General features: G+C 38.1%; 1 protein-coding gene across 19 annotated transcripts in view; it reads left to right on the top strand.

The window, feature by feature from the left end:
* The window catches only part of DMD (dystrophin), a 2,109,452-nt gene that overhangs the window by 1,962,031 nt on the left and 124,053 nt on the right, over positions 1 to 23,368 (top strand). For 15 of the 19 annotated variants that reach the window (XM_012756891.3, XM_012756894.3, XM_012756895.3 and 12 more), the window contains one exon: positions 8,555 to 8,616. In XM_012756891.3, coding sequence (XP_012612345.1) covers positions 8,555 to 8,616 — 62 coding nt within the window. Of the gene's footprint in view, positions 1 to 2,664; positions 2,808 to 8,554; positions 8,617 to 23,368 lie in introns of those variants that run through there. The other 4 variants (XM_012756905.3, XM_012756907.3, XM_012756908.3 and 1 more) reach the window with 1 other exon arrangement.

Genomic DNA, 23,368 nt, shown 5'->3' with positions numbered 1-23,368 from the left:
TTTCAAGTTACCCACAAAGTTTAAGTGGTTCAAAGACTAGAGTTTTGGCTGTGGGAAAATGTCCTGGACTGCCTTCTTTGACCTCATCTCATCTCATTTCTTCTTTACCCTTATCTCTAGCAAATTTACTCTCCTCTGCTCTTGGCCATCGGTGAGATTGCCTATGAGTACACTAGACAAAACACAGACCTTTCCCACAAGAGAAGAAGCCATGTCTCTCCATAACAGTGTAGCAGAGTAGCTAAGAATATGAACCTTGGAGTCGGACTCCTTAGTGCCAATCCTTGCACCACCACATTCTAGCCAGTGGTATTGGGGACATGTAGCTTATGGTGGGTTCTAGAGTAAGGATTTCAACTTGTTTGTTCTGGTCACAGAGCTACAGGCTTTTTTCATGTCTGTGATTCACATCAAAATAGTAATAATAATAATAATAAGAAGAAACAGCTACTATAAATAAGCAATTAATATATTATCATACATGGCATCACTACATAATTTACATATGCAATGAGGGTATATCAATTATGTTCTTTTCTAAATGCCTTTCCCTAATAAGCAAAACTCATAATCTGACTAAAATTGACAACAGAACAGTGTGATACCCATGTCATTTCTCAATAATACTTTCAGTATTTAATTTCTAAAATGACATCAAGATTTGGGAACAAGTCTTCAAGTGCCTATAACTCCAGTCTAAAAAAGAACTTAAAGATGTATTTTTGAGGATTGCCATCTGTCAAATTTAAAAAAAAATCTGAATAGTGATTTATTATTTTCCATTCTTTTTTTTGATGAATTATTCTTAGTAGTTTTCTAATTGGACACTGAGAAAATAGACTTGAGCATTTATATTTTAGAGAAGCATATCAGAACTCCTGAATCTTGTGCAGGTAATTTAAAAATATAAAACAAACAAACAGAGAAAAAACAGGAGAGGACGAGAATGACAACACCTGTCACTACACAGGTGTTGCAAATCCTTACTTGATTGATTTCTAATATTTGTAAATGTCCATGCCGGGAGGTTTGTCTTTTCGTTGGAATAAACATAAATAATAATTTAAGTGATTTGCCACATTGACACAGAGATTACTGTCACTGATTAACTGCAAAGGGCACTATATCCTCATCACTGAACAGGAATCCCTCTCTCCCAGTCAAAGATAGGGGCAGACGTAAAATGTACTCTTAGACCAAGGGACAATTTCACTCAAAGCGAATCCTAGTATGCCCCCCACAGACCATTATAGTAGCTGCCTCCACAACTCACTAGCTCAAAATGGCTAAAGGACAACACTAATAAGTCTCAATCTATGAGCCAAATCGCCAGAAGTGCCATATTTGCTTTAAAATAGCAATACCTATCATACCCGCATGCACATATCTTTAGTGATAATAACATTTACCTTTTTATTTGGTTTGTCAAAGGTAATGAAGAACACTGGCACCCCCTTTTGCTTTTGTCCATGTACTTTATTTTTGCCTCTTTTGCCGGTGCTATAGCATATGGTAAAGGGAGATGGGTGTCTACAGTCCTTTCAGCTGAAACATTCTAGGGGAAAAAACGTTGAGTAAAAAAAGGGATATTTAAAAAGAAAAAGGAGAACATGTTGAAACTGTAGACTGAAGTGGAATGAATCAACTAGGACAGACAGTGAAACGCAAATGGTTGAAAGAAAATAAAAACAAAAGCAGGCCAACAAAATAAATGGACAAGGGAGGACAATGAAAATATTAATGGAGTTTATCTTAAGATATACCCTTTGGACGCTAATCTAAGACATTATGCGAAGGTTGTGGAAAATGCTTGTGCTAATGAAGGCTTTCTTCTTTTTGGAATATTTTCAAGCTTGAAATAATTGTGTGTAGTTAACCTGTATCATCATACTGAAAACTCTACAATTAGAATTATTTGAACTGCCCAGGCCCTGTAACTTTTCCAATAAAATGTTCCACTGGAAACAAATTCCTTCTAGATTTTCCTGAAAGAATACTAAAAAGACGTGATGGTGTGTTATTTAGAGAGTCTGTATACCAGTGGTTCTGAAACTTTAGTGCACTCAGAGTTTCTGATTTAGTGGGTCTGGCCGGGCTCCGGTAATTTTCATTTCTAAGAAGTTCCCAAGTGATGCTGATACTGCTGGTCTCATTTTGAGAACCACAGATACATCACAAATACAAATACAACGGCTTCTTGAGAATTTCATTTAGCCCAGGCTGAGCCTAACCGGAATTTCATGTCGCTGCCGCGCTGCCACTTTAATCTTCAATTGAGGGGGAGATGGCTGTGAGAATTATGTGTGTGATTTTGTTCTTTCATTTTTTAAAAAGAAAACTCCAAGACTACACAATTATCTGCCATGAGGTCATTTGCACCTAGGTCATTTATTTAGGCAACAAGTAGTCTTGCTGGAGGTTTTAAGGGGGTGCTAGCACAACCGGTGCGCGGCTCCCAGGTTCCCGGTTCTACCTTAAATCGCCTTCCTCCTTCTTTCTCTCTTTTCCTTTTCCCTTTTTGTTTTGCAAACCCCGACTGTTCGGTCTCTGGGAGTCCGGGTCCCCAGGTCGTTAGGTGGGGGCGGAGCCCGGCGCAGCCCCGCCCCGTCTGCCCGCAGCGCCCCCTCCCTGGCCCGCCCGCTCGCTTGCCAGCGCCCGCTCCTCCGCAGTGCTTTCGGCTGCGAGCCTGGGCGGCGGCGGCGGCGCTCGACTTTCGGGGAGCCCGGCGGTTCTGAGAAGCTCACTCCTCCACTCGCGCCCGCCCCCGACCGCGGAGCCCTTGCAGCCATGAGGGAACAGCTCAAAGGGTAAGTGGATAGTGGCCCCGGCCCCTTCCAGTCTCCGCAATCCGTGCACTTGTGGCGCGAGCAGGGGGCAAGCAGAAGCGGCCAAAACTTGGACAGACGCGACGGCTGGACCCCGGCGCCGAGCGGCTGGGCGTCTAGGACGCTCTCCCGCGGGTCCCCGCGCCGCCGCTGCAGGTGCGCCCCCGGGGCTTCTCCCCGTCTCGCGCCCGCTTCGCCGGGAGCCTCTTCCCTCCAGCTTCGGACGGGCTCAGGGAGAAAAAGCTCATTTCTCCCTTTACACAGAGGGGACAGAGCGTTTCTCACGCGGGGACTGGGGCCGAGGGAGCTTTTTTGCTCCTTTCCAGGCTGCCGGTGTGGACGTGAGCAAAGCAGGCTGTTCTAAATCGCCGCTCGACCTCGCAGAACGAAGGGGCGCGCGCGGCTCTACCTTCCATTGCACTGCAAGTGCCAAAAGGTCAACTTTCTGCCTGATTTCTTCCGAGGATTCCAACTGACATTTCCCTCACTGCATTTTCTCCCGTGCTCATTGCATGCCCCCAAGACCTGCAGAAATCAGGAAAGAAAGAACAAACAGCCAAAGCCCAGAAGTCAAGGATTTGTTACCACAGAGAGAGGAGCGAGGGTGGGGGGCGGGTATTGTTTGGTTGGTCTTTTTGTTGTTGTTTTGCCCTCTGAGGTAGAGTGTGCAGTCATTTCTGGGGTGTCCTTCTCTCGCGTTTCTCCAAGTGTTTGTGCTCGTCTTTAAGCAAAGTTTGTCATTTCTAATCCAAGCAAGGCACTGAATAGGGCAGGGCACTTTGCTTATCTCAGTTAAATTTGAAGAAAGTTTGAAGCTTAAATTGAAGGGGTTTAGTTGCTCGAGGCAGACATAGTTTTAATTGTAAACTGCTTTAACATGAAAAAAAAATCCATCTGATTTAAGTGGTAAACTTTAAGTGGTGTCTTTAAGTGAAATCTACTTTCTTCCTTGGCCAATAAACTCTATTTGGTCCTTGTGTTTCTTTATCCCTGTCACCTTTCCTTATTACCCCCCACTACCCTTTCTTTTTTCTTTTTTCTTTTTTTTTTTGCCTAGATTTTTTAATTTCCTTTTTCCACACTCCTCTTTGGAGGACATAGTTGCTCTTGGAGAAGCACATGAAACAACATGGTTATATGAAAGGTCTCTGACCCTTGAACACCGTGGAATTGGTTTCACTCATCATTGTTTGATCTTGGATTGGGCACGACCCTGAAGTGAAATTGCTTTGGCCAAAGTTGAGGATGGGTGGGAGTTAAACCTTGAAAAGCAAATAGAACGGAGGACAAGTAACAGCTGGAACAACCACCAAGGCAATCGCCTTTGCCCTGGCTTGAACCAAACAGAATAAAATATCCCAGGGAACAAAAAATGGGAACTAGAATAGGATTTCTGATGCTTAGATTGACACCCACCCCCTTAAACCCCTGCCCCACAGTAGCCGAAACTTTTAAATATATTTTCCCATCCCCACCCTGCCAATATTCCAGCAATGCAAGCCAAGTTCAACAATTTAGCATGCAAATGCCAAGGTTCCTCTAGAAAAAGAGTCTGATCCCCAGATTAAAGGGAAATCATTTGTGTGTGTGGATCAATGGGCTCTAGATTATATATGAAGCCAAACTCTAATCCTCTGCAAATCGCAAGAGAGAGAACGCTACCTTTTTATATCACTGCATAGCGATTAGTTTCCTCCCTAGGAAGTAGTAGAAAGACATTTTTTTTTTTTTAAAAGGCAACTGTTCGGAATATTTTCAGTACCAAATAGCAGTGGTGGCAAAAGAAATCTTATTTTAATTAGGGAATTGCCATTTCCCCAGTGAGAACAGTAGATATTTGTCACTTTTTTATAAGTGTTTAATATTTGTTTTTTAAGAAACTAAAAAAGCAATTCCAATAAGTCTGATTATTCCAGCACTGACAGCAGGAACAGCTCTGAGGCAGTTATAATAACCTTGCACACTACTTGAAACTAAAGAAGGTGAGAGAAAATTTAAATTGTATGGTAGGAAATTAGGTCAGCCCTCTGCTCAGTAGAGTAATGCTTTAATTTCTTCTTATTGACAAGTAGGTGTTGCTGGGGTCTTTTGTCATAGTCAATGATTTTATATTTTAATTTGCATCAGGTTCCTATCACAGTCTTGAATAAAAGGGGGAAAAAGAGATTATCGTGGTTTGTACAAATAAAAAAAAGAAGAGAAATCTTAGTTTGAAGACTGCTCAGAGAGGCTTATCTGATGCCAGGCTTTGGAACCAGCAGGGCCAAAATCAATAACATTTTTTTTTAAGATTTAGAGAGCTTTTTAAAGATTATTTATGAAGCCGATCTCTGTGTTAATAATGTGCATACAGACTTGTGATCTATGTGGAACATTACTGTTCTCAGGAAGGCAGAACAAAGATGTACCCATTAATGTGTGAACAGGTTTCAGAATTTCCTTTACGGTTGGACATGGTAGATGGGGAGTGTGTTTCGGATGTGGAGAGGGAAGTGCAGAAAAGAGACAATTACCAAAAAACAACCAGTTACCACCTACCCTTCCAATCTCACCTCCCTAGCACAGCACATTTTGCTGTATTGTCTGCATATTCCAGGTAAGTGTGAGCTGCTTCTCATGGAGTTACTGAGAATTCTCTACTGTTTTTGAAGACGGGCACAGAGTAAGAGACACAGCTATAAAAATCTAAGGTGATCACAGACAAAATTGGTTTGTCCTGCAAAATAGAATATAGATATGAATTATGCAAATTTGTGCTTACTGTTTCATCCAGTCCATATTTATCTTTCCTATCTATTTTGGGGGAGGGCATTAAATGCATCCCAGTAGGGCTTTGGATTCATCATAGGTAGAAAATACTGACATACAGTGAAGTGACTATTTGGTGCATCATATAGTTACCAAAAAATCTGAAGCTATGTTGCCAAGCATTTTTAGCATTAAATGATTACAAGATTATTTTTCTAGTTTTGAGGATTAGTCACACCCTTTTATTCTTTTCTTCTTTGCACTTTTACTCACTTCTTTTGCTTAGTACTGGTTTGCAATTGAAGTGAAACTAAGACTACAAAGGTGAAATCTAAATCTGTTTTCTGGTTACTTTGCATTGCTTAAAAATAAAAGGTTTGTGTGTTGGAGGGGAAAAAGGTTGACTTCTGGAATTGTTTGAGGAGCTCATTTATCTATGTTATTCAAGTCTCCCAGAACCGCAGGAGATTGAGAGAGTAGTACCTATCAAGAACTGGTATCTTAACTCACAAATGGGGGATGGAATTGAGGGCTTAGAATTTCTTCTGTCTTCTAATAAAGGAAATTTCAGTTTTGCTAAGGACTGCTGGATTAAAAATAATTTTTAAAACCTTTTCGATAATTTTTAATTTTCAAAATAAATTCCTTAAAAAGGTAGAAATGTGGATATGTCAACAGTCATGATATTTATTTTGGAGGTAGGGAGCTACCTGGAAGCTCTCATTCATTCTACGTGGGATTCTGTAAATTGTATGCACCATTTCTCTTTCCTTTTAGAATTGCATTTGGTACAAATTTATTTCTTGCCCATGTTCCTCCAATTTGAAGTCCATTCCAGATGGTGGCTTTTCAGGGTAGTTCTGTCTGTGTCTGATCAGGTTTATCAGCTCAGCCAAATGTTTTTCTGCAGATCTATTGAAGATGCTACAGTCCTAACAAATGTCCTCGTGCCTAGTTGAGGGCCTGTACATATAAGCACACGTGTGTTTCCCCTCTTCTCCCTTCCTCTCTTCCTGGTGCCTTTGGAAATCTGGATGGCCTTTGGAAATAGGGGAGGCTTGAAGGCAGAGTGATCTCAATAAAGGGTAACCTTTCCTTGCTCTGCACTTGTGTAAGGAATTGGTACACAATTACTTTCTGAGCTAAAAAATCCCTGGGAACAAGCACCACTTTTTCCATGAAGCTGCAAGCTGCAGCCTCCTTGTGCTGTGCATATAAAGTACCAGCCCCGCCCTCCCCTTCTCCATATCATAAATCGATTTGGTCATGGGGTTTCCTAAAACCCCCTAAAGTGTAAAGACCACGTCTTCTGCTCTTCTTGCTCTTTGAGACTTGAATGGCACTTCGATACATTCCCTCAACTGGCAAGCCCTTCTTGCCCTTCTCAAATGTGAATTGCCTCTGTGGAAAAGTAAAACAGAAATGAACATATTTGGAAGAGAGTGAAACAACACTTCACAAGTGAACATTTTCTTGCAAATTGATTTCAGTAGCCTTCACTGTTCCGTCCTTGAATGGTAAATATAACAGGGCTGGTCTTTGAAGTTGTATACTTTGGGTAATTTCCATATGTCTTTGTGAGATTCACGATTATAATTTATCAAACCACTTTAAATGTTTCTCCTTTTTACTTATTTTTTAAAACATAGGTGATAATTTGTTGAGTGTTGGTTTTGCCCATGAGGAAAAGTGTTTCTTAGGCTCGACTGACTTAACTGCATTTGGATCCACATCTATATTGCAATCAACTACAAAAGGTTTGCTTTTAATGGATGATAATTTGGGGCCCACATAACAAAAGCGACCACATATTGAGCACCAAAAGGTGCAGGTCACTTTCCTATATCAACTGATCATTTAACTCTCTAAGGCGAGCAGGCTTGCCCTAAATTTCCCAGCCAGTGGAGCGCAGAGCGCTAAAATTCAAAACATATACTGAGCCCAATTGATGTTGTTGCCTCTCCAAACTCCTCTTTCTGTGTGAGGCCTGTGTACTTTCTGGTCCCCTTGAAGTACCCAAATTTAAGCTATTTCTTTTCTTTCCATCCCCACCCTTCCCCCAAAGAGATAGATTATGAATAGGCTGTACATATGAATACCAAAATATCTTTCAGGACTGCATTTTACTGTATGAAAGCCTGTCATGTAATCCCTGAAAACTGGAAATACGATGCTATGGTGATTTATGTAGATGGGCCAAAGTAAGGAAAAGTATATGTAGTTATCTCTCCAGGGTTTATTCATGTAATTGAATGAGGAACAAAGGTGTTTTGTTCTTTTTGTGGCTGGAGCTGATAGCCGGGCAACCACACTTCAAGAAATGGAAGAGAACTGTAAGTGCTTCATCCAGGACCTAGTAAATATAGGAAGAGGTGTAGTGGTGTATAGAGTACTGAGTTTAAAAAAAAATTCTAAAAGTAATGGAAAGAGGGAAGGTATGATATATTAGTCAGGTGCTGGATATACGTTAAGCTGAAATGAAATACAGGTATCACGGATATGAGATCTGGATGTGTAGAGGAAAGAGTAATGGAAAAGTGTCAGGGCAGTGAAAGCAAATGAGAAGTGAGGTGATTTATATTTATTGAACTAATGTTCGGTATCTCTTTGACAGAGTTGAATAACAGTCAATTATCAGTGTCCTTTCTGCATGTTCCACATTGGAGAGGTGAAGAAATCCTGAGATTCGATTATTGATTACATAACAAGGTCAATTTATTATAACAGAAGTGCAGTCAATTTGTGGGTGCAAAAAAGAAACACATTCCGGGATGAAATAATGTTCAGATTGCTTTTTTATTTTTTTATTTTTTGAAAGCAAAGACGGGGACCTTTCTGCTTGTAAGATAAACATTCTTTACTACACTATGGAAGTCCTTTGACGTAAAGATGCCTGATGATTCAAAAGCAAATCATGTTTTTCCATTTACTTTACTACTGATTTAAAATTCTAAAGTCTTTCTTTATATTTTGTGTTTTAGCCACGAGACCCAAACAACTTGCTGGGACCATCCCAAAATGACAGAGCTCTACCAGTCTTTAGGTAAGGACATGGCCATGTTTCCTCCAAGTTAGATGACAGATGGCCTTTTAGGATACAGTAGTTTGTGGTGTGCAAGTCATTTGTTGTATAAATATGTCACTAGATTGTTTCAAAGGTGAAAACAATGGCATCTTCCTATCCAAAATTGACAATAAGCTTTCTTTTTATTTCAGAGGTTCCTAAAAATAAGTTTTAAAATTTCATTGATTCCTGAAAATTCAGTATACCTGAGAAGGCCTAAAGGTCTTTGTAGTTTTCTTTGCTGCCTAAAAAGATGGGAAAACACTTGCGATTTATGGCAGGTTTTTCTCCCCCAAGAAGAAAGAAAACTGTTTCAAGTTGTTCTTATTGATTTCTTCTGTGTGAAATCAAGACAACACTTGCCAAACCACAAATGTGTGTAAAGGAATTTTCTGCCATCTTTCCAAAGTCCTGGCAGGTCATCAGTGTGAACATTTCAATGATTTCTCTATTATGGCTTATTGTGTGTTTGTGTGAGAGCCTGACAGGTTTGTTTGTTTTTTTCTCATAACTTGGAATTTTTTTCTTTTCTTTTTTTTTTCTAGCCACTAGACCACCAGGGAATAATTTGGAATTTTTTAAACAGGTACAGAGCATAAAAATAAGGGGAAAACACCAATCTTTTTTAATAATTCACAAACATCAAGTCTGTTGTTTTAGATCTGCAGCAAATAATCTGAAATGAATTCTCTTATGTTGTGGCTTGTTTAGTTTTTTTAATCAAAAAAGTTAATCATGTCTTCTCTACGTGGTTTTTTTTTTCTTTCTTTTGAGACAGAGTCTTGCTCTGTTGCCCTGGCTAGAGTGCAGTGGCATCATCATAGCTCACAGCAACCTCAAACTCTTTGGCTCAAGCAATCCTTCTGCCTCAGCCTCCCAAGTAGCTGGGACTACAGGCGCACGCCACAACGCCTGGCTAATTTTTCTATTCCTTGTAGAGACGGGGTCTCACTCTTGCTCAGGCTGGTCTTGAACTCCTGAGCTCAAGCGATCCTCCTGCCTCAGCCTCCAGGAGTGTTAGGATTACAGATGTGAGCCACCGCGCCCAGCTTTCTCTATTTTTTTAAGTCTGAATTTTTCTAAATGGACATCTTTATAGACTAAAATGCATGAGGTGATCGCTTTGGATTTAAATTAAGTAATAAAGCCCATGGGAATCAGTGTACTTCAACATAAATTCTGTTTATGTGTATATATGTGGTGTGCTTGTCTGTAAATGTGTGTGTATAGCTATCACTGCTTTTCTGTCACAGGTTCTCATTGGTTAATCAACTGCAGCTACAGAGACACTAAGGAATAGGGGAGGAGATATTAGCCAAAAAAATGGTTTTGTTAAACTTCTTTTCTAATTATAAATAATCTAATTTTTTTCTAGAAAACCTGAAAAATACACATAAAAAGCATGCAAAAGAAAAAAATGTCAATTATAATTCTACTACTCACAGATAGCCAATACATTTCAAGTAATGTCATTTCAGTCTAGCAGTAAGTGTGTAAACTTTTTAAAATTTAAATAAAATCAAGATCAGCTAATCTTCCAGTGCTACGTTTCCAGCCGCTACACAATGTTTTTGGCTTATACTGCTGTACTGTTTATAGCACAGGTGGAAAACTTGAATGATTATCTTTTGGCAAATGAGAGAATGAAGGCTTCATCTGAAGTAGGCAGCAGCTATCTTGGGCAAGCTGGTCTTCCTAGCCAATACTCTCAGGACCTCTGATTTTTCTAGAGAAACTAGAAATCTGTCATCAAAGAGCTGATTTAAAGTTGTCTTTCGGCCTCTTGATTATAACCTGTGGTTTACACAGACTGAACCCAATCATAACTTTTTCCACTCTAATCACAGTGATCTCTAGTTGTAATATTTTACTTTTATTGATTGATTGATTGATTGATTGAGACAGAGTCTTGCTCTGTTGCCTGGGCTAGAGTGCAGTGGCATTAGCCTAGCTCACTGCAACCTCAAACTCCTGGTCTCAAGCAATCCTCCTGCCTGAGCCTCCTGAGTAGCTGGGACTACAGGCACATACCACTACACCCAGCTAATATTTTCTATATACTCAGCTAATTTTTTCTATTTTTAGTAGAGACAGGGTCTTGCTCTTGCTCAGGCTGGTCTTGAACTCCTGACCTCAAGTGATCCTCCTGGCCTCAGCCTCCCAGAGTGTTAGGATTATAGGTGTGAGCCACCACGTCCAGCCTTTACTTTTATTTTAAAACAAGAATTATACTTTTTCATATTTTTTAAAGTTTGAAAATATAGACAATTTGACAAAAAAGGAGAAAAGATAAATCGTAATCCACCTTAGAGTTAATTAATACATAATAATCTAGTGGATATCGTCAAAAATTTCTATACATACATTTTTATAAAAGTTAAATCATGCTGTTTTATAACCTGCTTTTTTTCACCTAAAAGTATTATACCATGGTCATATTTCTCGTTCATTGTATAGTATTCTCTACCACCTACTTTAAATTACTCTCTAATGAGAAATTTCTAAACATGTTTGATAAAAAGCTAATTATGGACTATCAATGAATAGATGTTTACAACTTCAATAGGAATTAAATGTACACTTTCTAAAATTTTCCCAGTAGTTTGTGTGTTGCGGTAAACTCAAAACAGGTTATCTGTCATGGCTTGAGACATTGGGCATCACTGGATTTTGAAAGATAATGGAATTTTACAGTCGCAGGGGATTTTAGAGCTCATTTATTGTAAACTTTCTCTTTTATTAAATCAACTTTATTGAGGTATAATTTGCATATAATAAAATATACCCATCATAAAGGTTTGATCAACTCCAACCCCTTTTGAAATTCTGTTTCTTGTTAGCCCAATAACAAACATCTTGCAAGTGAAGTAGGTGTAGAAATTTGCTGTTCAGCTTTCAGAACTAATATTTCCAGTAATTTTGTTATAATCAAACATTTCTTAGGCTAACTTTTATCCAAATGATAACTCATCAAATAACATCTCCCATTTATTGGGGGGCCTAACTATATGTGCTGCACATGGGACATGCTAGTAATTAACCTGCATGGTGGATGGTATCAACATCCTCATTTCACAGGACAGTGAAATCAGGTTCAGAAAGGTATTAATCAGGGCTACACTGGGATTTATTCTGGGTCTTCTGTTAGCATTTTCACAGATCTCATTGATTTTATTCACTTGGTTAAGTATGTCCATGTTGGTTACTACATACCTGCTATAATTAGGTACAAATTGACAGTTTTACCTATGGATGGAAAGTCACTTGAATGGTTATTTCTGGAAGAAACCATGGTATTTCTGGAAATGGTGTGATGGGTTCCTAAACTGTGGGCACTCCTTTCACTGTTGCCCAGCACATATGGAGTGATTGATTTAGTTTGTTATGTGACTACATCCCTGAGGTGACCTTAACTGGCTTAACTACCAGCATCACCTTCCCTTCCCCCAGATTATAGTGTTTCAGAGTTGACATATAAGTATAACATACTAAAAAGAAACCTTTTATTTCTTCTTAATATTTTCTTCTTCAAGAGACATCCCTTTAGGTCCAAGTTGCTATTTTAAGCTGGATGAAATGGTTGGAAGCCTTCAACTACACTCAATTCATGAAAGGTATCATGAAAGCAGAAATGATGTAGGGGTCTGATGTGTCAAATGTTTGAGACCATATCTATCCTCCTCTTCTAATAGAACTTGAACCTGACTTCTGTGACCGTGTGCCGAAAATATCCAGATGTAGCTTATCCCCTCTGCCCCGCCCCCACCACAGACATGTCTCTGCTATAGAAGCTACAGTAGTTCACGGCATGCGTGAAATGTTATACATTCCTAAATATGCTTACTTCTAGGGAGGATTCCATTCTCTAATTTGCCAAAATCCCTAACAGCCTGTTTAACAAATGTTTATGTTACCTGCCTCACCGCCCAAAGCATTCAGGTGTTCTCCTGCACCCAGGGCCTGAACAACATAATATAAGCCAAAAGCATTTTTTAAGAACTGAACAAATAGCACTTGGACATTAACTGATGAAAGGATATAATATTAATTGAAATATTAATATCAAAATCTCCAAATAATAAATTCTTGGTGTTTCTCATTTTTTCACTGACTTTCTACAATTAATTTATATTATTTACAATTAGATATTTAGTAAAAAAGTTTCATCAGTACCCCCATCCCGTTCCTTAGTGTGCTACATCTGCAATTCATTAACCAGTGGGAACCAATGACAGAAAACCAGCAATAGCCCCCCCCCCATACCTATATGGAATCAGGTTAAGTACTCTGATTCTCATGGACTTTGGTAACTTTAAGCACAAGATCATCTCATGCATTTGAAGTCTCTAAATATGTCCAGTTACAAAAAAAAAAAAGCGGACTTAGAAATTTTAGTGGTAGAAAGAGAAAACAGGACTGAATTTTTTGGTTTAAAAAAAAAAAGCAACAAAAACCATTGTAAAGGGATCAATTTCAGATTATTCCCAACAGATATAAAATGGCTTTTTAGAATGGGATTTCCTCAAATGTTACAAATATTGGTGTTTTCTCCTTATTTTAAGGCTGTGTATATGTACAAAAAAATTCCAAGTTATGAGGGAAAATGTCAGTCTCCCATACAAACAAAGCAAGACATAGTCAATAAATAATTTAAATGTTCATTATGATAACTGGACAGTCCGGAATTTGAGTCTACAGAAAATTTTTTACACCTCATTAATGGTTTGGCAAAAGCATCATCTTGGATTTTAGTGGGTAAGAAATCACTAATAACAACTTGGAAAACAGTTTTCTTTCAGTGTTTCTGTGACAACCCCCAACAATCATAGAATAGTAGTGGAGATTAGTAGTGGGGTGAGTAGGATATAAAAAAGTGTCCATATCTGTTTTTTGTAGGCCTTGGTATCTTTTAAAATAAGGGTACTGGACAAAACTGTCTAAGAATTTTGTTTTTCTCTTACTTTGGGCTACGTGTGGGGCAGACTGTTTCCAAAACTTGCTGTGATCACAATTTTTCAAGAGATACCTGTTGGCTAACTCTGCAGACAAATGGATTTTGAAAATTTCAATCATTCCTATTTTAAAAAATGTACATTCTAGGAAAACAAACAACAGGAAAAGATCATGCCACCCATCTGCCTGTAATGCATTACAGGCTGATTGAGGCAAGCTGTTATCAAATAGGGAGGCGCTTATAACTTTGGCTCAAACGGTACAGAAGCAATTTATGTAACCAAAATGTTTGTACCTCCATAATATTCTGAAATAAAACTAGGGAAGCTCTTGAGATATTTCCCACAAGACTCCCCTGGGCCATCCATTCATTATTGAGAGGGCACATTCTTCATCATTTCTTAGGAGTCATAATACACTGAATTCATCAGGCTAATTTCAGATTTTAGCATTTTTGCAAATCCAATGAAAAGACTGTTGTTCCAATAGGGTTATCTTGGTGATTTAAAACCAAAAGCTTTTCAAGGATCCAAAAGGTATTTACAAAATCAGTAGATATTAGGTAGTAATATACTCTGGAATTTATTTTGAAATACTGATATAATATTGATTTACATGAAGTGCAATTGTATGATTAAAAGCCTATCATTTTCTCACAATTTATGTCTAGGTCCATAAGTTTATTACTGTAATTTTAAGAAATTATTTTTTAAAAAGCTCCTCTCCCTACACACACATAATATGTGCTGCTTAAAAATACTTTTAAAAAAGTATTTCTTAGGCTGCCTTGCTAGGGGTCTATTAATTATAAATACAATAAAATATTTATGGTACCCCCATGATTCCTTTCTAAATTACAATATGAGTTTTTTTACATTTGTGATGCCATCAATACAATATGGGAATACCAGTTTACAAAGGAGACATATAGGTAAAAACAGGATGATGCCAAGAGAGAATCACTAAGCTTCAGAATATCAAATAACTTTGTTTCACACAGTGTATTAAAATCTAGATGCACCGTGTGTTCTTACATTACTTATTCCAATTTCCTTTTCCTTCACTGAAGCTCCTTTAACTGCCAGTTTTTTTCTCAAGAGGGATTAGTTCTCCTCCTTTCCTGAAGTTATAGTATTCTTCAGAAGATTCTAGCCCCTCTTATCTGTTATCCAAGTTTTGGAACCCACTATCCAGTACACTGGTCACCCAAATCATGTAAAAGTTTTTAATTTTCAAAAATGGATTTGTGAATGCTTTAGGTATTCTAATGAAAAGTGGTGATAAAAAACTGTGTGATTTGAAGGCAGTCCATCAGCATGTGGCTCTTAGGCTCATGTCTATTGCCTGTAAAGAGCTACGGAATATTAAAATCAGGGCTCAGTTTTAGGGTCTGATGGGTCTGAGGTTAGTGTGATTCTTCAGCAGTCCTAGTTAAGAGGACTCGTTAAGTCCTAGTTAAGTCAACGGAACTAAGAGCTTTTTCAAAATACATGAATAGCATTATTAATAAGTCATTACAAGAGATATAAAAACACTATCATAGAAATTCTTGTACCTCTTTCCTCAGTTTGCTCAAGAGGAAAGAATATCATAGATGTTTGCTCATTCTCCTTCTCTTTTGATAGGCTTCCTGCATTTCATTAAGTATTCACTCCTGAGGATGCTCTTAGATTGGGAACTGCAGGATTCTGAATGACTATGAATTCCTTTTGCATTAGGAGCTTGTCCTAATGCTTTTCTCAGCATATTTTGTAAATGGAGCTACTCAATATTTAGCCTTCCTTGGCTCTTGCCTCTAGTTCCTTAAGTATTGCTAAATGCTAAAACCTCCACCTTTTGACTTTCTACTACCATAATGCCTGGACCTGGAAAGGATATCTAGATTCAGATACCAGCTTGCATATGACCTTAGGCTAGTCCTTTGCTTTCTGTTGGTCTTAGTTCTCTTATATATCATGCTGGGTGGTGATCTTTCACTTCTAAATGTCTGGTTTTGATTAACTCCTGGCTAGAGTAAGGCTTGGTTGTATGAATGCTGTCAGCTTACCGCCCCCAATTTCTCTTTGTCACCAACAGCCTGGAGGATATGAATAATAGAATAATTGTATTTAGAATAATTATACTTTCATTTCTGAAGCACTTTACAATATACAAAGAATTTTCAGAAATAAAACAGTATTTAATCCTCACACAGCTGTAAATTAGCTGGTATATGACCTGGGTTTTCTAGCAATTTCAGTTTCAGATCTTTGTCCTATCACCCCCTTGAGTATACTTACTATGTTTGATTTGGAAAATAAGGCTACCTTATCAGTGGATGGGGAACTCTTTCCTTCTTTCCATTTGGACTTGGGCAGGCTGAGGCTTAAGACTTGATTTGGGTCGGGCGCGGTGGCTCACGCCTGTAATCCTAGCACTCTGGGAGGCCGAGGCGGGCGGATTACTCGAGGTCAGGAGTTCGAAACCAGCCTGAGCAAGAGCGAGACCCTGTCTCTACTATAAATAGAAAGAAATTAATTGGCCAATTAATATATATAGAAAAAATTAGCCGGGCATGGTGGCGCATTCCTGTAGTCCCAGCTACTGGGGAGGCTGAGGCAGCAGGATCGCTTGAGCCCAGGAGTTTGAGGTTGCTGTGAGCTAGGCTGCCGCCATGGCACTCACTCTAGCCTGGGCAACAAAGCGAGACTCTGTCTCAAAAGAAAAAAAAAAAAAGACTTGACTTATTCAAACTCATTTATATGGGTAGAAGATAAGGAATGAAGTCCAGGACAAACATTTTATGCCTCCTAGTTCTCTGTTCTCAAAGGAACATCCATTACTCTGAGCATGATTTACAAAACTGCATTATCAGCATAATTAAGATGTGGAATCCCAAATGACATTCTCTATTCCCTCACTGACAAAATTAGCACAGGAAATTTACTCAAATTTGATATTTAGGCTGTTATAAATGTTCTTCCTTTACTTCTATCCTTCTTATAAAAGAAAAAAAATAATCTGCTCTGTTAACTTTGATTAGGATCAGTTAATTTCCCCCATTTGTAAAATAGAAATGTAATTTCCAAATCAAAACTTATGGTATTTTAATGGAATATTCTATTACATATTTTTTATGTTCAAATAACTTGATTTAAAGCTTCTAATTGAAGAACATAAATAAACAGATATTTCTGAATTGCATCTCCCAAAGCTTATTTCAGAAGGAAACTCAGAAAGAATTGTCTCTCAGACTTTGACTGGTTTACAATTTTAAAAGAGCTGCCAAATTGTAGTTTACTTGATCTAAATAAGAGGAACATTAAGGTTACACCTGCAGCTGTAAGAAAAGTGCTGGATGTGTACAATTTCATGTAGCTGGGTCTGCAGAAGATGATTTTTGCACGCGGAGTAAAGGCATCTAAAAACATGTCTGCTCTTATTCAGACATTTCCAATATTTCTTTTTCAAGCGCACCAGTCTGATTACCTCTGTACGTCTCTTGGGAGCTGCAATTTTGCTGGAAAGAGATTCAGAATAGCAGAACACTCACATAAAATAGATAGAGAGTTTTTAAAGTCTGTACCCTCCACGGTAGTAATAAAATGACCTAAAAATATTCTGAAAGTCTCTCTTATGACACAGTGGCTGAATCATTAGCTTATTTATGAATTGCTGATATTCTGGGAGAATGTTTCAAAATTTGCTATGCCACAAAGTCTTGATCGCTTGCATAACTCCAGGAAAGTTCTTGTGCCCCCTCATAAATAGAAGCTTATATAACTGGAACAAATGTTATATATGAGTGTGTGTGTGCATGGATGCACACACGCACACATATATATCTATACGTTTATATACATATGTTAATGAACATTAATTTTGTGAGAAAGTGATTAGTTTTACATTTTGCTTTTTTGTTCTGTAAAGAGGCTATCACTTTAAGAGTAGTGCTTCTCAAACTGATGAAGGGCAGAGTTTTTTGTTGTTGTTGTTTTTTAACACACAGTACATCACAAAATTTTAGGTGGTGCTACTGAAACTGACTAATATGCATTCACACCACATGTAACTCACCCCGCAAGTTCAGCCACATTCAACCTGGTCTGTATGTGCCCTGTTCCATGAGATGAACCCATTGATCATGCATTTGGATGTCATGGCAATGTCAAGATACTATAAAATTGCTTTACACATTCTCTTTTTCTATACTTGTGAAGGACCATATTTTGAGTAGCACTGTTCCAGAGCACTTAATTTTGAAAAGTATAAATGTAAACGCAAATCAAGTGACTTGGGTAAGGAGAGAGTAATTAACCAAACAAGAACAGCTGAAAAATGTTATTTTATGAGATTTTATGTCTTGCCAATTGAATCAAGGTTAGGCAAAGGAGGGATCTATGTTCTTTTCCATTTTGTAGCCTTCGTCAGCAATTATTTTAGAAGACAAAACATAAAAATCATTCTATTATAGGAAAGGACAAGGGATTAAGTGGAGGGGCCCCTGCTGCCTAGTTTAATGCCTCTCCCATCCCCTATAATTAAATGTAATATATATAACGTGATATATTTTAAATACAAGTTTTTAAAAATCTGCAATATAAACTATGGTGTGTATACTCTTTATGTGATGAATTCAGAGGGGAACTAATTGATTATACTGTGACTTTTCTATTGTCACTTTATGAGTTAAGATTTAGAGGAAATGTTTTGTAGCAGCAAAACAGTTAGTTTACTTTGAGGCTGGAGAGACATGGATTTAAGTTCTGGTTTTGCCACTCTGTGGCCAAAGAGGAAGCCAGTGACAAGTTTGAACCTCAGTTTCGTTAGTAGTTATGGGAGTGTTGTGAGTATTAGAGATAATATATGTAAAATAATAGAATGTCTGACATAGTAACTGCTCAAAAATTATAATTACTATTATGCATTATTCATTATTACTAGTCATTATTATCATATACCAATGTCTCTTATCTGATAATCTATTGGGTTCCTGAATTCAGATACCAAGAGTTCAGATAATGATGGATACTCAGGTTTAAGTCTTCAAGTCTGGCACTCAGTGAATCACTTAATTGTTGTAAAGTATTTTACTTCTTAACCAACACACTAAAGATCATCTGATCACAGTTTATCCTAACTTCAGGCAAGCATACCCTTACTTTAATTTGAAATGCAAATTAGAATAATAAATTTTCTACTGTGTTGTTTGTATGTCCCCCAATTCTAAAATAATATATCATTTAGAAAAGAGAAGATACATGCCATAACCTTTAACTGTGAATGCAGATGACTTTGTTAATATATGTATGTGGAACTTTATATCTTGCTTCATATCTATGTCTTTAAGAATCTAAAAATTCCAGATCTTTGCACACACTGAAAAAAAAAAAGAATCTAAAAATTAAAAAAAGATTCTAAAAGTTTAAATAAACTATAAAATCATATATATGTATACCCTGAAAATATACTGGTAGGGAATTGTGCTCAAGAATTCATAAGTGAAACAAATGAAGAAAGCATGTGAAATAATGTGACATGCTTAGAAAAATGACTGACATAGCATAAACACCTAATAAATGGTGGTGGTATTAATACTATTATGGTAGGGGAGGTGACAGGGGAATGGCTGCAGAGGTGAGGAGGGATGAGACCATAAAAAGCCTTGTATGATAAGTTAAAGATTTCGATGCTAACGTTTTTGAATTGGAAGGTATATCAATCAGGATCCAGTCAGAAAATAGAAACCACTCTAGTTATTTCAAACAGAGGGAATTTAATGCAGGAAATTGGTTACTCAAGGATGGAAAAGCTAAGAAGCCAGGCAGAGAGCATAACGCCTCTATTTTACCTAGGACTGGAGGGACAAAGGCAAGAGGTACTATCATCAGAGCCCCAGATGCCAGGGCCATCCAGCTAGAGTTGGAACCAGTGGCTAGTGGGGACAACTATGGGAGGGGATGCTGGGAGGGAGATTGGGCCAAGAAGGAGACATAGCTACTGTCAGAACTTTTGCTGGAGGCAGAGTGAGAAAGGGAGAAATAGCCTGGACTCTCCTCCTCATCTGCCCTCTAGGCTTCTGCCAGTGACTCCTGTTCTCCAAACTTTCCTGGAAGCCAGTTGGTGAGAGAGCAGAAAAATGAACTGTGATAAAGAGCAGAGCAGGGAAAGGGCAGAGAATGTATATGAGCACCAACAAGCAAATGAGTGACGTACAGGAGACCTAATGGGTGGTGATGTAACCAACCATTTATGCCAAAATACAGGGTATGAGAAAAATAAAAAGCCTACAAACGCTTTCATAGGACTTCCTAAGTTTGAGGTAACTTGGATAAGGCACCAGAAGGGTACCTTGGCTTCAAAGGAAATTGACCTAATAAAAGAAAAGAGGAGATAGCAATAAAAAAAATGGTCTGCACGGAAGTCCAAACACCAAGGACAAGATCCCATGCATTTGATTGAAGTACTTGCATTATTTGTAATTGTTTATGCTGAGGACTCCCAAGATTAAATACAGGCATACCTTGGAGATATTATGGGTTTGGTTCCAGATCACTGCAATAAAACAAATATCACGATAAAGTGAGTCACAAATTTTTTGGTTTCCCATTGCATATAAAAGTTATGTTTACATGACACTGTAGTCTGTTAAGTGTGAAGTAGCATTGTGTCTTGGAAAACAATGTGCACACCTTAATTAAAAATACCATATGGCTAAAAAGTCTTTTTACTGATTTAGGCTCTTGCCTCGATGTTGATGGCTGCTGACTGATCAAGGTGGTGGTTACTGAAAGTTGGGGTGGCTGTAGAAATTTTTTTAAGAAAGATAACAATGGAATGTGTCACATTCATTGACTCTTCCTTTCACAAAAGATTTCTCTGTAGCATGTGATATTGTTTGATATCATTTTACCTACAGTAGAACTTCTTTCAAAATTAAGAGTCAGTTCACTCAAACTGTGCTGCTACTTTATCAACTAAGTTTCTGTACTATTGTAAATCCTTTGTTGTCATTTCAACAATGTTCACACCATCTTTACTAGGAATATATTCCATCTCAAAAAAAAAAAACACGTTCTTTGCTCATATGTAAGAAGCAACTCCTCATCCGTTCAAGTTTTATCATGAGATTGCAGCAATTCAGTCACATGTTCAGACTCCACTTCTAATTCTACTTCTCTTGCTATTTCTACCATATCTGCAGTGACTTCCTCCAGTGAAGTCTTGAACCCCTCAAAGTCATCCATGAGAGTTGGAATCAACTTCCTCCAAACTCCTATTAATGTTGATATTTTGAACTCCTCCTATGAATCACAAATGTTATTAATGGCATCTAGAATGTTGAATCCTTTCCAGAAAGTTTTCAGTTTACTTTACCCAGAACCATCAGATGCATCACTTTATGTAACAGCTATCAACTTATAAAATGTATTTCTCAAATAATAAGGCTTGAAAGTCAAAATTACTCCTTGATCCATGGGCTTCAGAATGGTTATTGTGTTAGCAGGCATGAAAACGACATTAATCTCTTTGTATATCTCTAAGAGAGCTCTTGGGTGACCAGGTGCATTGTCAATGAGCAGTAATATTTAGAAAGGAATGTTTTTTTCTGAGCAGTAGGTCTCAACAGTGGGCTTAAAGTATTCAGTAGAGCATGTTGCAGACAGATGTGCTATCATCCTGGCTTTGTTGTTCCATTTATAGAGTACAGGCAGATAGATTTAACATAATTCTTGAGGGCTCTAGGATTTTGGGAATGGTAAATAAGCATTGGCTTCAACTTAAAGTTACCAGCTGTGTTAGCCCCTAACAAGAGAGTCAGCCTTTCCTTTGAAGCTTTAAAGCCAGGCATTTGACTTCTCCTCTCCCGCAATGAAAGTCCTAGATGGCATCTTCTTCCAGTAGAAGGCTGTTTCATCTTCATTGAAAATCTGTTGTTTAGTGTAGCCACCTTGATCAGTTATCATATCTAGATCTTCTGGATAACTTGCTGCAGCTTTACCATCAGCACTTATTGCTGCTTCACCTTGTACTTTTATGTTACGGAGATGACATCTTTTCTTAAACCTCATGAACCAACCTCTGCTAGCTTCCAACTTTTTTTTCTGCAGCTTCCTTGCCTCTTTTAGTCTTTTTTTTTTTAAGAGAGAGAGAGAGAGAGAGAGTCTTACTCTGTTGGCCTGGGCTAGAGTGCCATGGCGTCAGCCTAGCTCACAGCAACCTCAAACTCTTGGGCTCAAGCAATGCTTCTGCCTCAGCCTCCTGAGTAGCTGGGAATACAAGCATGCACCACCAGGCCCAGCTAATTTTTCTACAGACATTTTTAGTTGTCCAGCTAATTTCTTTTTATTTTTTTAGTAGAGACAGAGGTCTTGCTCTTGCTAAGGCTGGTCTCAAACTCCTGAGCTCAAATGATCCACCCGCCTCAGCCTCCCAGAGTGCTAGGATTACAGGCATGAGCCACAGTGCACAGCCCTCTTTCAGTCTTTATATTAATAGAATTAAAGAAAGTTAGGGCCTTGCCCTTGATTAGGTTTTGGTTTAAGGGATTGTTGTGGCTAGTTTTATCTTCTATGCAGACCACCCATACTTTCTCTATATCACCAGGAAGATTGTTTCTCTTTCTTACCATTCATGTGTTCACTGGGATAGCACTTTTCATTTCCTTCAAGAACTTTTTCATTTACATTTTAGCTGTTTTGTGCATGAAACCTAGCTTTCAGCCTATCTCGGCTTTCAACATGTTTTCCTCATTAAACTTAATCATTTCTAGCTTTTGATTTAAAGTGAGAGCTGTGCAACTCTTTCTTTCCTTGAATAGTTAGGGGCCACCATAAGGTCATTAAGTTAACCTCAGTATTGTTGTGTCTCAGGGAACAGGAAGGCCCAAGGAGAAGGAGAGAGATGAGGAAGGGAAGAGCTACAGAGGAATGGCCGGTCAGTGGAGTAGTCAGAACACACACAATGTAGATCAATTAAGTTCACCATCCATATGGGCACGGCTTGTGGTGCCCTAAAACAATTCCAATAGTAACATTAAAGATCACTGATCACAGATCACTGCAAGAAATATAATAAAAATGAAAACGTTTGAGATATTGTGAGAATTACCAAAATATGACACACAGACGTGAAGTGAGTACATGCTGTTAGAAAAAGGGCACAGATAGATTTGCTTGAGACAGGGTTGCCACAAATCTGCAATTTGTAAAACATGCACAATCTGCTAAGTGCAATAAAGTGAATCACAATAAAAATGTAATGACCTTCCTTAAAGCAGAAACTGTCCTCCTCATCTTTGTGACCTGTGCCTGGCACATGGTAGCCTCTGAATAAATAATTGTTTATTGAATGAAGCACACTAGAGCAAGGGAGAGTGATTTTGCTGGGGAAGAAGACAAATACCACTCAAGAAGACGAAAAGATATAGATGATGTTTTCCTAAGGCAGATTATTGAACTGGCAAGATGAAACTCTGTGGAAAGATGGCATTCTCTCCAGAAAGAAGATAAAGTAGTAATAAAAATAGAGAATATCAATTAAGTTGTAGATCTTATTGGAAATTTGATATCTTAGCAACACCAAGTAAACTGCTATTCTGGAATTAATTTTGACCTAAAAGGAATAACTAGTTGATAATCAGGGAGAGATAAGACCCTTGAAAAAAGTGTCAGTATGGATTTGGAATTTAAATGACAAAAAGAGGAAACACTGAACACAATTTGTTGTACTGATAGAGTCATTTATTCATTGGTTTCTTGCTTCAGTAAGCATTTAAGAGTGTTCCAAGCATTGTGAA

The sequence above is a fragment of the Microcebus murinus genome, chromosome X, assembly GCF_040939455.1.
Source record: "Microcebus murinus isolate Inina chromosome X, M.murinus_Inina_mat1.0, whole genome shotgun sequence".
Lineage (NCBI taxonomy): Eukaryota > Metazoa > Chordata > Mammalia > Primates > Cheirogaleidae > Microcebus > Microcebus murinus.
The sequence above is the reverse complement of the archived record's forward strand: the minus strand, read 5'-3'. Positions and strand labels throughout refer to the sequence as shown.